Source organism: Mustela erminea, chromosome 4 (genome assembly GCF_009829155.1).
Source record: "Mustela erminea isolate mMusErm1 chromosome 4, mMusErm1.Pri, whole genome shotgun sequence".
NCBI classification, from domain to species: Eukaryota; Metazoa; Chordata; class Mammalia; order Carnivora; family Mustelidae; genus Mustela; species Mustela erminea.
Genome location: NC_045617.1, coordinates 71,807,685 through 71,823,393, shown reverse-complemented (window position 1 = coordinate 71,823,393; position 15,709 = coordinate 71,807,685). Strand labels below are relative to the sequence as shown.

Genomic DNA, 15,709 nt, shown 5'->3' with positions numbered 1-15,709 from the left:
TCAGGGAAGTGCAAATCAAAACCACAATGAGATATTACCTTATACCAATTAGAATGGCCAACGCTAATAAGACAAGGAACAACAGATGTTGGCAAGGATGTGGAGAAAGGGGAACACTCTTACACTGTTGGTGGGAATGCAAGCTGGTATAACCACTTCGGAAAACAGTATGGAGGTTCCTCAAGACATTTATAATAGAGCTACCCTATGACCCAGCAATTTCACTACTGGTTACTTATCCCAAAGACACAAATGTAGTGAAAAGAAGGGGCACATGCACCCCAATGTTCATAGCAGCACTGTCCACAATAGTTAAACTGTGGAAGGAGCCAAAATGTCTTTCAACAGATGAATGGGGAAAGATGATGTGGTTCATAAATACAATGGAGTATTACTCAGCCAGCAGAAAGGATGAATGTCTACCATTTGCACTGACATGGATGGAACTGGAGGAGATTTGTTAAGTGAAATAAGTCAAGCATAGAAAGACACTTGTGATATGGTTTCACTAATATGTGAAATATAAGGAATAATGCAGAGAACCATAGGAGAAGGGAGGGAAAATTGAATGGGAAGAAATCACAGAGAGAGACAAACCATAAGAGACTCAAGTCAAATTATCTTTAATCTCAAATGTACTTTCTCCAAGACAAGTTTTTCAGTTAGAGAGGCTTCTGATAAATGTCTTTAATATATTGTTATTGAAAAGAGATCCATAAAATACAAATACTAGTCATGTATGAAGCAAAATTGACATTGAGTTGTAGAAAGTAAAGACCCAAGTTCACATGGAATGAAAAGACTTCTCAACTCTACACCAAATGGGTCTCTGTGATTTTATCTGAGCAGGCTTAAACTTCTATTGTATCTAAGAAATAAGTGGTAGTATGATCATAGACTACTATACTTATTGTTTCTGATAATATATTGCCATATAATATGGCCTTATAGCACAGAAGACAGTAAAGAATGGTTTTCCAAAATCTTTTCATCATTTGCTCTTTTCTCCTGTTTGGATATAAAGAAATTATAACAACCACTTAATGCTAAATAATAATTGGAGCATAAAAATGACTACAAAAACATAAATGCAACTTGTACAAAATCTTTACATATGATTATAGTTTACTACTAGATATAAAATAGCTGAGCTGGACGAAGGGTCTTTTGCTGATAACATGAACAAGTTTTTTTCTTTGGGTTTTTATTTAAATGTGTGTTAGAGATAGGACTTTCTTCCTAATTAAGTATTAGAGGTTAAAAATTAAGATAGGTTTAGATTTTATATTTAAGACCCAAAAAGAAATGTTCATTTGAGAACGCATGCTATTTGTATAGAGTATTTAATTAAGTCAAATATTCAATTTTTGAATACTGATTATTTAATTTTTAATTAATGTTCTGAAAAATATTCTATCTTAGCTTCATCTTAAAATGCAGCAAAATCATAACCATGTTGTTTCTGGCCCACAAATCTTTCATTTGTCCTTCTTTTCCAGGTTTATTCCCTGCTGTCCTGAATCTTGCTTCTAATGCACTCATCACCACAAATGCAACATGTGGAGAAAAAGGACCTGAAATGTATTGCAAATTGGTAGAGCATGTCCCTGGGCAGCCCGTGAGGAACCCCCAGTGTCGAATCTGCAATCAAAACAGCAGCAATCCAAACCGTATGTATTTTAGTATGTATTTGCATGATACTGGCTAGGCTCTGTAATTGAGAGATTTTGAGTTGAAGTATCATTAAAGTCAAGGGTCTGTGGTCTCCCAAATTTCTAGAATTTTTCTTCCATTGGGAAATGCTTTATACTCCTTCTCTGACATTGTCAGACTTCTTTATATGTACCATTGTCAGAGTTCTTTATATGTACCAGGTGCATTGCTTGAGGAAAGTTTTCTAGCTGAAGACCTGTGTCAGTCATTAAGTTTACTGCCTCCAGAATAGTATGTGGATGTGTTGTTAATCCAAGCTTTAGTCATTCATGGGTCACTTATGTGCTAGGTACTCCAGTGAAGATCCAGCAGGAATAAGGTGTGGTCCTTCCCTTCAGTTAATGAAGACATGGGCAAAAAGTATAAAGTAAAGAATCAGTATAGGGGCCTGAAGGAGAGACAGAAGTGTCACAAATTCAGACCTGGTACAAATGAAAGCTAACTAAAAGAAGGGTTTTGTGCAGAGGTTGGAATAAGATTATGGAGGTTCTTAAACACCACAAGAGGAGTGTTTTAGGACAGGTGTCATACAAAGCCCTCTTGCTGGCTTCTGTGAACTACACGAATATCTCAGATTCATTTATGTATTTATTCAGCAAGCATTTGAACACCTGCTACTAGCAATGCATTGTATTGACGCATCATGGTAAATCATACATAGCCTTTGACTTAACAGACTTAGAGGGGAAATAGGAGAAGCAGAAAAGTAAAGTGAGTGTTAGGGGAACACGAGGGAGGTTATTTAACTATTCCTGGGAGAAAGTGACCCATGTACTGAAAAAATAAGAGTAAGATGAAAAGTATAAAAGAAAAAGCATGTGCAAGTCTTGGAGGTATGGAAGAGCAGGATACATTCAGTTAATTACGAGTAATTTGATTTAACAGGTAAAGAACTTATATAGAGAAGGAAAGGATGGTGTGCAAGAATTCTAGAGATAGAGATTGATTTGGAGATACACACTGGGAAATTATCAAATATATATATTGGGAAGATTAGTAATGTAAATACGTGATGTCAATGAGGTGACTTATAATGGGGATAAAACTTCACAAGTATATTGTTTTAAAATTTGCTTAGTTTCCTTCTCTTTTTAAATTGCAAAACAATAAAATGAAGGAAGCTTTCTCTCACAATCTACATTTTTTAAATCTCAAAACAAAGTTGGAAGGTATTGTGCATTCTTTATCAGAACGGGTTAAAGGGAAGAATGCATAGTCACCTCTCTATTGTATAATTTAGAGATGCTGAAAATATTTTATTTGGAGAATTGGGGACCTTTGTGATTAAAGTTGGTGGTCCTGTGTATCAGAATATTAAAACAAAAAGGTTAAGAAAAAGATGGTGACCATCAGAAAACTTCTTGCCTTTTAACAGCTCTGGTTATTTCTATGATATAGATTATTATGATATGGGCATAGGAGTGGGGAGCAATGGAACACATCTTACCTGTCTGCTTATTTCTGTATAGAACAATAAGGATAAAGGACCCAAGTCAAAGCCCTGTGGAAACATCAAAAGCTAAGGGAGGCAGGTTAAGTGGAATCTAGAAAGTCAATAAAGAGAAATAGAATCCAAGGAAGGAAGTCAGAAGATTCAAGTACCATGCATGTGAGGAAGGAAAGAATTATCAGGAAGAATGAGTAAGCCTCAATGTTAATTGCTTCCAAGAAATTGAGTAAGAAAAGTGAAATATAGATTTTCCTTGATTTTGACAATATGGGAACCTTGTTAAAGCAGTCAGTGGATTGATGGTGGCAAGTCACACCGCAGAGTTGATAAATGAGTGGTAAAGAGGAATGAAAGGATTATAGGAATATTCCCTCAAATATCCTTGATGTGAAAGAGAATGGAGGACTTCGACAGAGGAAAATGTCATATATTGAAGGTTTTCAGAGTCAGGAAGCATTTGAGCAAATTTCAGTGCCAAAAGGAAAGGCCAGGAAAGTTGAGGATAAAGTTGAGGATAAAGATGGGGGTGGTAGTTCTCTAGAGGTAAAAACAGATGAGTCACTAAACAGGTGGAAAGCCTTAAATTAGGAGACACATACCTTTTAACTGATCAAATCAGAAAGAGGGAGGATGAGTAGAAGCAAATGGAAGGAAGTATTTAGGAGGGAATTCTTATTTAATGCTCTTGATTTTCTGATTAAGATATGTGTCTGGGTCTTCTGTTAAAGAAAGAAGTAAAATTTTTTTTAACTGCTTTCAGGGAATAGGAGAATTGCTGAGCCATGATGAGAATAACATAAGAATTCCATATGGGGTAAAATGGAGGAATCAAATATTTGTACTGAGCCTCATGGAGTCTTATATATGTAGTGGTTACATATTATAAGTGATGTAGGATTTCCGAGAAGGAAAATATTAAGGGGAACTGAAGTATCAAGAGAAGTTTCCAAGAAGGTGGTGAGACTTAGTTGGGCATTAAAAAGACTAATTGCCTGAGATTAGAGGGAAAGGTATTCCAGAAAAGAAGAAAGACAAGAAACTATGTACAGTAACAAGACAGAATAGAAAGCAGATGCAGAGACCGGGGTGGAAAATAATTGAATGGAGACTCTTGGCTGGAAAAATGGATGAGATGCATTTGCGAAACTGAGTCCAAGAGCGACTCTGTCACTTCCCCCTTCAGTCTTGTGTCTCAGTTGGAAGACATCTGCATTTAGGCAAGCCCATCCCATAGCTTTATATTGAGACAAAGGTGAGCAGAATATTTTAGTAACTAAGTAAGCTGTAAAGGAGGTAGTCTTTCTGTTTCCTCATTTTTATTTACCTAAAGTGTTCTTTAAACTTATAGTCTGGATTTACTTTGTTTGATTAATTTTAAGGTACCAACTTCATTACATTTCAATTTCCTGTTTTGAAACTAGAAATTTAGAAAGAACAATACCCTGTAAAATTAAGCAACTAGCAATAAACTACATAAATATATTTTAGGAGAAGTTGGAGCAACAGATGATAAAGTTTTACAAATTCATTGAACAGCTAGAACAAATCTGGCAGGACTGTACTCAATTGCCATAAAGAGAAAAGGAAACTTGAACTTCCTGTTAATAGATTGTGCTTCCCAATTAAAAACTAGCAGTTTGAAAGATTTACCTCATCAATGATTCCTTTGCCAATTTTCTGATGCAGTTAGCCCTTAGATTGACTTGTGTAGCTATCCCTGTTGAGGATGTTATAAGTTTCTATCTCGTTCTAAATAAGGGAGGTATGCCAACAATTAATCAGTATTTGCAAATTAATTATGATTAAACTTTCATAATGGGGATTATAGTTAATTGTTGATTCATCTCCCAGTCTTCATTTTCGTGACTAATTCTCATTTCAATTTGACCTGAGGTGGCAGATATCAAAATTTCCAATTATATAGCTTCTCTCAGAATTACCTGAGAGCCACAAATTTGATTTGGAAATGTGGTTTTGTGTGTGTGTTTTTCGATCACATATTAAACCCACAGTCTATAAAGAAGATTCCTGAGGATGTTTGGGGAATGTTTGCTGTGATATTTATTTTTCTTCAGAAGCAATGTCAGAAATATTTCACTCATGGTTCTGACTTCTAATGTGCCACTTTCAGCACCACTGATACCACAAGGGCATTTATCTGATATTTGGTTTTGCTTATGGTATTTGCTGTCGTTATGAAGACCTGACACCTTTCTTAGCTTCAACAGAACAAGTGCCAATTATTAAATACATTCAGCAGTTTTACTTTTCAATAATGAGATAGGATGCCCCATCTCAGGGGACTGCGAATATGAGAAGACTTGATACAAAACAAAATCCATCCAGTTGCTTAGCTGAACTAAATAATTTATCAATAAAAATAGAATATTTTTGTCTTGTCCTGTGCTCTCACATTCCCATAAGTAACTCAAGGACATAAGCCTCTATGATTTTAATTTAAAAAGTCATAATAGGCTATTGTAATAAAACTAATATGGTCAAAGTATTTGCTCTAAAAATGGCAGATTTAGTGAATATGCAGTTTTGAATAAAAATTTTTCTTTTGAAGATGATTTCATTTATTACGAAATTCCTGTTGCATTGAGGACTTCATTTTGCTTGGTTTTGTTGTTGTTTTCAAATTTTTTATTAAATGCATTTCAGCTCTAATTAAGATTCAGAACAGTGTACATTTTGAACAGATGTATAATTTATTTTATGTATATGCATAATGGTTAGAATATTAATAGCTGTAATGTTCCTCTGGTAACCATGTTAGTTTAGAGTTCTCATCCAAGGTATGTTTACTGGTCCATGGAAAAATGAGAAAGTGAGAAATTCTGAATTTTTAATGACAACAATGAACACATTTTAAAGGACTGTTCTTCATTTAGAAATTATGTTTCTTTAAAGCTTCTGTTGGTTTCAGTTTTTCATTAATTGATAAAATAATAGTGACAGTGTATTAAATGACTGTGAAGGTTACTGTGGTTACTGAAGTTTACTGTGACTTGCATCATTGAAGAGCCGGGACTCTCATCAATTCCACACATCTCTCATCTACATTTTTTCAGTTTTTTTTTTTTCTGAAAATTAATCTTGGAATCACTGCTTTGGAGTGGAGTTTTGTTCCCCCTATTTCAGAAATCGCACACACAATTTAAATGAGATGCCATGGTTAAATACCAAATGGTGGAGCCAGGAGTAACATCTAGCTCCTTATATTCCAACACTCCATATTCCAGACCTCATGCTTTTTTCATCACCGTTATCTTCAGAGTACATGTCTACATTACTACATCATGTAGGCAAAGGGAGGGTCCATGATTATTGCTTGTAGTGATATTGTTTGCTCATTATTTGAAATATTCCTTCCATTTACAAGAAAGATTGTGTTCTAATCTAGAAGGTTACTTTTAGGCCATTTATTTGAAACATCTCCCCCGAGAAGTAGTATTAAAAAGTTCTCAAGACTGACACCCCAAGGCATACATAATCCGTAATGTACAGAAGTGTAGCAGGGAAGCTAGCCTCCAGTTTGTGTACATTTCTGTGGTTAAATATATTGGCTTTCATGTGAGAATTTAGGAAGTTAAGTAGTTTAGTGCAGCCCTTGGGATAGAAATAAGAACATCTCCATCCACCTCCAATCCTGCCATCTTCACCTGTGAATGAGCTGGGCCTATTTAGAAGAGAGGAAGAAAAAACCCAAAAATCTAAAATGGAATTTTTGTGTTACTTGGAAAATGAGAACAGATTTCAGACAAGAACCCATGACTAAGAACCAAAACAGAATGAGGGCTTTGGCACTTTAGGGGTATTGGCTGCTGTTGTGAGAGGCACAACGCTAAGTTGGAGGAAATGTAAGGTTTGAGGAGTGTAAGAAGGAAAGGGATGTTAAAAAAAGACTGCAGGAGTGGGGTGGGGTGGGGTGGCGTGATTGTCCACCTTCCTGTTGTCTGTCTCCAGTCTTCCTTTTAATTTGCACACTGAGTTCTGTTCTCATCTACCTGGAGTAAAGGTGAGGGAAGATCCACATTCTGTTGGTAGGACAGAGTTTCGTGTGCTATTCTCTGTTCTCCACTGAGTTAGTGATGATGGGGATGGGCAAATGCTAGATGGGAGGTTTGGAGTATCTTTCATTTTATATAAATGTATATTTAAAGATATACTTATTTATGAGAGAGATAGCATACAATCTGAGCAGGGGGAGGAGCTAAGGGAGAAGGAGAGAGAAGATCTCAAGCAGGCTCCTGGCTGAACATGGGAGCCCCGTGTGGGGCTTGATCTCATAGCCCTGAGATCATGACCCGAGCCAAAAGCAAGAGTTGGATGCTCAACAGACTGAATCACCAGGCACCCCATCTTTCATTATATTTTTAAATAGTGGTTAGAAGTTGGCCAGTAAAGGACTGACTGCAAAAAGTCTCATAGGATGGATTTGACAGCATTTTATATTAAACCCATATAAACCCAGAGTGCCCAAGTCTTGGTAATAATGAATGTGTCAGAAGGATAGATCTTCAAGTACCTTTCAACCACAATTTAGGATTTTTTGTTTTGTTCACAAAGTGGATGGCTTACTAGAGCTGCCTCAGACAGTATAGAGCTTTGCTTCTTTGAATGACTGACACATCCATTAGATCTCAATATTATTTCTTCACACTTAATTTCTGTAGTAATCTTTCAAGTTCCCTATTTGAATTGATGACCAGAGTGTTGAGCACTTCTTCTCTTACAGCCTAATGATTAAGGCATTTCATGCTACCTTATAGAGTGCTGTGGAAAAGTTGGCATTCATGAAATCTGTTGAAGATGTGAATTGCTCTCTTTTTATGTTATTTTGATGTTTGATATTCACATGATGATGCTTTCAACTTAGTTTTTACTTTTTTTTCTTTAAAGAAATAGCTATACATTCATTATATGATTTTTTTTTTGTCCTTTCACATATTGATGCTGATTCAAAAGAGAGACACCCGATTACAAATGCTATTGATGGAAAGAACACGTGGTGGCAGAGTCCCAGTATTAAGAATGGAATTGAATACCATTATGTGACAATTACACTGGATTTACAGCAGGTATAGTGCTTTCTTTTTTTATTGTTTTTAAATCATTTTCCACTTTTAAAGTTGTATCTTGGATTTCCTGTTTGTTTAGTTAGTGGCTCTTGGGTAAAAGGATACTTTTCTGTAATATGAGGCACAACGGGGCCTCTTCCTTTAGGATATTGTTATTTAGAAATAGTTGACATTTATTTCTAAAGCACAAGGAAAATGAGTTCCCATGAAGTGTTTAGAACTGAATTAGGAGCTGATTCTGTTTTGACTAATGAGAGTGAATGACGAAAATATAGATCAACAAAATTTTACATAAAGAAAATATATTGGTGCCATTTTTAAAACTTTTAAAATAACACAGCGCTCCTGCTCTGCTCATGGTGTGTGCTCTGAAAGGTTCTTGGGTAACAGAGCTCTTGAGTAAATTGCCTCTCATTACTGAGAGTTGAACAAGCTGTGACAGTTGATTCTTAAATTAAACTTGGGCCACTAAACGAGGTAACAAGCCTTGTAGTTGTACAAAATTGATGTTGAAGTTATTAGAGTTTGTGTGGCAGAGGCCTGGGTGCCTTCTACACTTAATCTCTTTTTTTCTTTCCATTCACAATAAGTGAGGTCATGTTGAACTTACTAATCAAGAATTACCATCACCCCAAATTATTTAGGCTTGAAAATTGGATAGAATCTGGTAAAATGTTGCCATATTTTGCTGTTATTCCAAACACTAAAGCTAATTTAATTGACTGAGGGCTGAGACTGGGGGCGTTTAACTTGGATGACTTCTGTATCTTCCTGTTTCTCCTTCCCTGGAATCAGTGTAGGAAAGGCTCTCAGTCACTCCTCCCATACCCAGTGGAGTCAGAGCAGCAAAACATTGTGAGTTAGTGAAGGTGGAATGGCCAAGATAATTAGTGATAGATACTTTGTATAGGTTGTAGATGTTGAGAATCCACTGGTGGTCATAGTGAAGGGAGGCACCAGCCAATGGGCTTAGTCACATTTCCAGGGGACCAGATAGCCACCAATCACTTCACATATGGATGCTTTTTGTCATCAACAGGAGTATAATTCCCCCTCCCGCTCTTCGTCCTCCCTGCCAGAGTTTGAGTCCATTTTTTTGCCAGAGTAGACACACTCAGGAACTACAAATTGCTGGCTGGTGAGTCTCAAAGGAAACCCTCCTCTCACCCATCTAGGACAACTCAGGACCTTACCAAGGTGACAGCAGAGCTCAGGACTGCAGCTAAATTGCCAGCTGGCAAGGATGCATGTCTACTCATTCTAACAGTTAATGTCAGCCCTGAGTTAATGGCATTTCTCAGGAAGTCTGAGTACTATCAAGGAATAACAGGGCAAACTACAACACTGATCAATCATGCATTAGGTCAATGAAGAGTTGTGCATGAATACCCTCAGGATCCTACCCTCAAAATGCACTTCATCCCTCTTCTGATAAAGACAACTTGGTCCTTTATCAGTCACCATGCTTCTCCTTGTTCATTTGGTTATTGAAATTCAGCTTTCCCAATCAGAAGTAAGTCTGCTGTCTGTTGCTTTGTGTCATGTTCTGGGATGGTGAATTAATAAATAGTGATGGTCAATTTCTCTAGTTAACTCTCTACTTATGCTTTAAATGCACATGGAGCACATATCCACATATCTATATATTTTTAGCATTTTTGTTTTTAAAATTTCTTATTTAAATTCAATTTAATTAACATAGTCTGTAATATTAGCTTCAGACATAGAATTTAGTGATAAATAAGTTGTATACAACACACAGTACTCATTACTTCAAGTGCCCTCCTTACTGCCCATCATGCAGTTGTTCCATCCCCCCACCTCCCCTCTAGCAACCCTCCATTTGTTTCCTATAATTAAGAGTCTCATGATTTGCCTCCTTCTCTGTTTTCATCTTACCTTATTTTTCTTTCTCTTCCCCATACTATATTCATCTGTCCTACTTCTTAAATTCCACATGATTGAAATCTTACAGTATTTGTCTTTCTCTGACTGACTTATTTCACTTAGCATAATACCTTCTACTTCAGTCCATGTCATGGCAAATGGCAAGATTTCCTTTTTTTTTTTTTTTTTTAAAGGTTGAGTAATATTCCTGTGTGTGTGTGTGTGTGTGTGTGTGTGTGTGTGTGTGTGATGTGTATCTCCACTCATCTGTTGACGGATATCCGGGCTCTTTCCATATTTTGGTTATTGTGGATAATGCTGCTATAATATTGGGGTGCACATACCCCTTCAAATCATTATGTTTGTATCCTTTAGATATATACCCAATAGTACAATTGCTGGGTCATAGGGTAGCTCTAATTTTAACATTTTGAGGAATCTCCATACTGTTCTTTAGAGTGGCTATACCAGTTTGCATTCCCATCAAGAGGGTCCCCCTTTTTCCACATCCTTGCCAATATCTTTTGTTTCCTAGCTTGTTAATTTTAGCCATTCTGACAGGTGTGAGATGATATCTCATTGTGGTTTTGATTTATGTTTCCCTGATGGTAAGTGATGTCGAGTGTGTTTTCATGTGTCTGTTGTCCATTTGTATATCTTTGGAGAACTGTCTGTTAATATCTTCTGCCCATTTCTTGGCTGAATTTTGTTGTTATTCTTTTGAGTATTGAGTTTGCTAAGTTCATTATAGGTTTTGGACACTAGCCCTTTATCTGATAAGACATTTGGAAATGTCTCCCAGTCCATAGGTTACCTTTAAGTTTTGTTGACTATTTCCTTTGCTGTGCAGAGGCTTTTTATCTTGCTGAACTCCTAAGAGTTAATTTTTGCTCTCATTTCTCTTGCCTTTGGAGATGTGTCTAGCAAGTAGTTGCTTCTACCAAGGTCACAGAGGTTGCTGCCTATGCTCTTCTCTAGAATTTTGATGGTTTCCTGTCTCACATTTAGGTCTTTCATCCATTTTAATTCTATTTTAGTATATGGTATAAGGAAATGGTCCAGTTTCATTCTTCTCCACATGGCTGTCCAATTTTCCCAACACCATTTGTTGAATTGACTTTTTCCAATTAGATATTCTTTCTTGCTTTGTTGAAGATGAGTTGACCATAAAGTTGAGGGTCCATTTTTGGTTTCTCTATTCTTTTCCATTGAGCTATGTGTCTGTTTTTGTGTCAGTACCGTACTGTTTTAATGATTACAGCTTTTTTATTTTTTTAATCCCCCCATTGACTATCTTATCCTATTTATTTATTATTTTTTTAAATTTTTTTATTGTGTTATGTTAGTCACCATACAATACATCATTAGTTTTTGTTGTAGTATTCCATGATTCATTGTTTGCTTATAACACCCAGTGTTCCACTCAATCCGCACCCTCCTTAATACCCATCACTGGGCTCACGCATTCCCCCAACCTTCTCCCTTCTAAAACTCAGTTTCCCAGAGCCCATAGTCTTTCATGGTTCATCTCCCACTCTGATTTCTCCTCCTTCATTTCCCCCTTTTTTTTGATGTCCTCCATGCTATTTCTTAGGTTTCACAAATAAGTGAAACCATATGATAATCGACTTTCTCTGTTTGAATTATTTCACTAAACATAATCTCCTCCAATCCCATCCAAGTTGATGCAAAAGTTGTGATATAACTTAAAGTCTGGATTGGTGATTCCTCTAGCTTTGGTTTTCTTTTTCAACATTGCTTTGGCTATTTGGGGTCTATTCTGGTTCCATACAAATTTTGGGATTGTTTGTTGCAGCTCTGTGAAAAACGTTGCTGGTATTTTGATAGGGATTGCATTGACTGTGTTGATTGCTTTGGGTAGTTGAGACATTTTAACAATATTTGTTCTTCCAATTCATGAGCATGGAATGCTCTTCCATTTCTTTGTGTCTTCCTCAATTTCTTTTGTATGTATTATATAGTTTTCAGAGTATAGATCTTTTTTACCTTTTTGATTAGGTTTATTCCTAGGTATCTTATTTTTGGTGCAGTTATAAATGGAATCAACTCCCTTATGTCTCTTTCTATTCCCTATGTCGCTATGTATAGAAATGCAACTCACTTCCATGCATTGATATTATATCCTGCCACTTTGCTGAATTCAATGAATGAGTTCTAACAATATGTTGGTGGGGACTTTCAGGTTTCTACATAGAGTGTCATGTCGTCTGCAAAGAATGAAAGTTTTGACTTCCTCCTTGCTGGTTTGGATGACTTTAATTTCTTTTTGTTGTCTAATTGTTGAGCCAGGACTTCTAGTACTGTGTTGAACAACAGTGGTGAGAGTGGACATCCCTGTTGTATTCATGACCTTAGGACAAAAGTTCTCAGTTCTTCCTCATTGAGGATGATATTTGCTGTGGATTTTTTCGTGTATGGCTTTTATGCTATTGAGGTATGTTCCTCTATCCCTACATGGCAGAGAGTTTTTATCAAGAAAAGATGCTGTATTCTGTCAAATACTTTTTTACATCTATTGAGAGTATCATATGGTTCTTGTCCTTTCTTTTATTGATGTAGCATATTACATTGATAGATTTGCAGATGTTGTACCACCCTTGCAGCCCAGGAATAAATCCTACTTGGTCATGTGTGAGTAATCTTTTTAATGTGCTGTTGATTCTTATTAACTATATCTTGGTGAGAATCTATGCTCATTAGGGATACTGGTCTATAATTTTCATTTTTAGTGGATTCTTTGGTTTTGGAACTAAGGTAATTAATGCTGACCTCATAGAATGAGTTTGGAAGTTTTCTTTTCATCTCTGTTTTCTGAAATAGTTCCGGAAGAATAGGTATTCATTCTTCTTTCAGTGTTTCAAACCTATCAATATTAATTCAACAGATCAGAGTCTACCTGAAAGCCCATTTTACACTGAAGCCATTTTATATTTTCCTAGGTTTGCTTTGCATTCCCCACTCATGCATTCTCAAATAGTATCTAAAGAGTTATGTGGATTTTTTTTCCTACTCACTCTTCTTCCTGTTTAGTTTAATAGCCTTAAAATGAGTGAATAATCCAAGACATCTTTTATAGTTCAGTCTTCATAGCAAGTTGTAGGTTTCTATTTATAAGACAGTACTATCTAACTCCAAAGTCTAGAATACACCTTGTGTAAGTGGTACATCTCCTATATCTCAAGGTGTCACTGCTGCCCAATGTCCTCATTTGCTTTGGCCCCTGCCTACTTCCTGCAAATCAACCTACTGTGTGTTCAAGAGAAAGGCAGCCCAATTTGCAAAACAATAAATCTTTATTTTTACTTGACTCACAATTTTAATTTAGTCAGTGTTTTGATGATGTAAAACATTAAGAAGGTTTTATGATACTTTTATAATGGAATTCCTCAAGGAGGAAGAGCTTGAAACCTCTTATTTTGTCTTAGGCTTTGGAGTAACAAACTGGAATGTGTTCCTAGAAATTTTTTAGCTAAGGACAAAGTTGCAGGCAAGCATATTTCAGTGCATTGACAATACAGAAAATGTAGACATCCTTATTATTTATTTACTTCTCACAAAAATCTTAAAAGGGCAGCTGGAATTATGATCCTTATTTAATAGTTAAAGAACACTTATGCTTAGAAAAGTCAAGTGACTTGGCCTTTTTACAAAGCCTATTTCGGGTGGGGCTGAGAGTTCAACCTAGAGTGTTTGAATCAAGACCCTGAACTATACCACCACACTATGATATCTTGACTTCTGTGAGAGAGTGCAACCAACAAATATTTTGTTGTAAAACAGGAGACCAGAGTTTTCATTTTCTTGTATATTTTAGTATGCTTCTAAAGTGGCATAACTTCTGTCTTTTGCACCTATAGCATGAAAGATTAATAGGTTATTCAGCATAAAATGAGCTATTACTCTACCGGGAGTCAAGGACAGCAGTTTTATAATGAATAGGTAAATATCACTAAATGTTTGTTTGTTGTTGATTCAGCAAGAGAGTTGACCACTCCTTAGTTCTCCCTTTCTTTTTGAGCTGTATGATTTCAGCCAGTGCCAGTTTTGTTATTGTTGATATATGCTTGGCTCCTCTGTGAAATCGTTTTATTTTATTTTATTTTATTTTATTTTGAATATTCATTCATATATTCACTCATTCATTTAAATTCAAGTTAGTTAACATATAGTACTGGTTTCAGAGGAAAATTAAGTGATTCATCACTTACATATAACAACCAGTGCTCATCCCAACAAGTCCCCTCCTTAATGCCCATCATCCATTTAGTGCACACCCCCTCTTTTCTTCCCCTCCAACAGCCCTCACTTTGTTCTCTATAGTTAAACTTCTCTTACGGTTTGCCTCCCTCTCTGCTATTATCTCATTTTATTTTACCTTCTTTTCCCCATGCTCATCTGTTTTGTTTCTTAAACAAAGGGGGCATGTACCCCTTCGAGTCAGCATTTTTATATCGTTTGGATATATACCCAGTAGTACAATTGCTAGGGCACAAGGTAGCTCTATTTTTTAACCTTCTGCAGAAACTCCATACTGTTTTTTTGAGTGGCTGAACCACTTTGCATTCCCACCAACAGTTCAAGAGGGGTGCCCTTTCTCCACATCCTTGCCAACAACTGTTGTTGTCTGAGTTTTTGATTTTAGCCAACTATCAGGTGAGGTGGTATCTCATTGTGGTTTAGATTTGTATTTCCCTAATGATGAGTGATGGTGAGCATTTTTTCATGTGTCTCATAGTCGTTTGTAGGTCCTCCTTGCAGAAATGTCTGTTTGTGTCTTCTGCCCATTTCTTCACTGGATTATTTTTGGGAAGTTGATTTTGATGAGTTCTTTACAGATTCTGGATAGCAGCCCTTATCTGATACATCATCTTCAAATAACTTCTCCCATTCCATATGTTGCCTTTCAGTTCTATTGTTTCCTCTGCTGTGCAGAAGCTTTTTATCTTGATGAAGTGCTAATAGTTCATTTTTGCTTTATTTCCCTGCCTCCGGAGATATATCTAGTGAGAAGCTGCTGCAGCTGAGGTCACAGAGGTTGCTGCCTATGTTCTCTTCTAGGATTTTGATGGTTTCCTGTCTTGCATTTAGGTCTTTCATCCATTTCAAATTTGTTCTTGAGTATAGTATAAGAAAGTGGTCCAGTTTCATTCTTCTGCATGTGGCTGTTCAGTTTTCCCAAAACCATTTGTTGAAGAGACTGTCTTTTTTTCAACTAGATAGTCTTTCCTGCTTTTTGGAAGATTAGTTGACCATAGAGTTGAGGATTCATTTCTGGGTTCTTTATTCTGTTCCACTTATCTATGTGTCTGGTTTTGTGCCAGTACCATGCTGTCTTGATTATTACAGCTTTGTAATACAGCTTCAAGACTGGGATTGCAGTATCTCTCACTTTGCTTTTCTTTTTCAAGATTGGTTTGGCTATTTTGGGGTTTTTTGTGGTTCCACACAAATTTAAGGATTGTTGGTTCTAGTTCTGTGAAAAGTGCTGGTGTTATTTTGATTGGGATTGCACTGAATGTGTAGATTGCTTTGGGTAATAGAGACAGTTTAACAA

The 15,709-nt window shown here is 36.4% G+C and overlaps 1 protein-coding gene across 5 annotated transcripts in view; it reads left to right on the top strand.

Moving 5' to 3' along the window:
- The window catches only part of LOC116588466 (laminin subunit alpha-2), a 640,912-nt gene that overhangs the window by 143,226 nt on the left and 481,977 nt on the right, over positions 1 to 15,709 (top strand). For all 5 annotated transcript variants that reach the window (XM_032339558.1, XM_032339559.1, XM_032339557.1 and 2 more), the window contains exons 2-3: positions 1,500 to 1,670; positions 8,135 to 8,247. In XM_032339558.1, the coding sequence (XP_032195449.1) occupies positions 1,500 to 1,670; positions 8,135 to 8,247 (284 nt within the window). The remainder of the gene's footprint in view (positions 1 to 1,499; positions 1,671 to 8,134; positions 8,248 to 15,709) is intronic.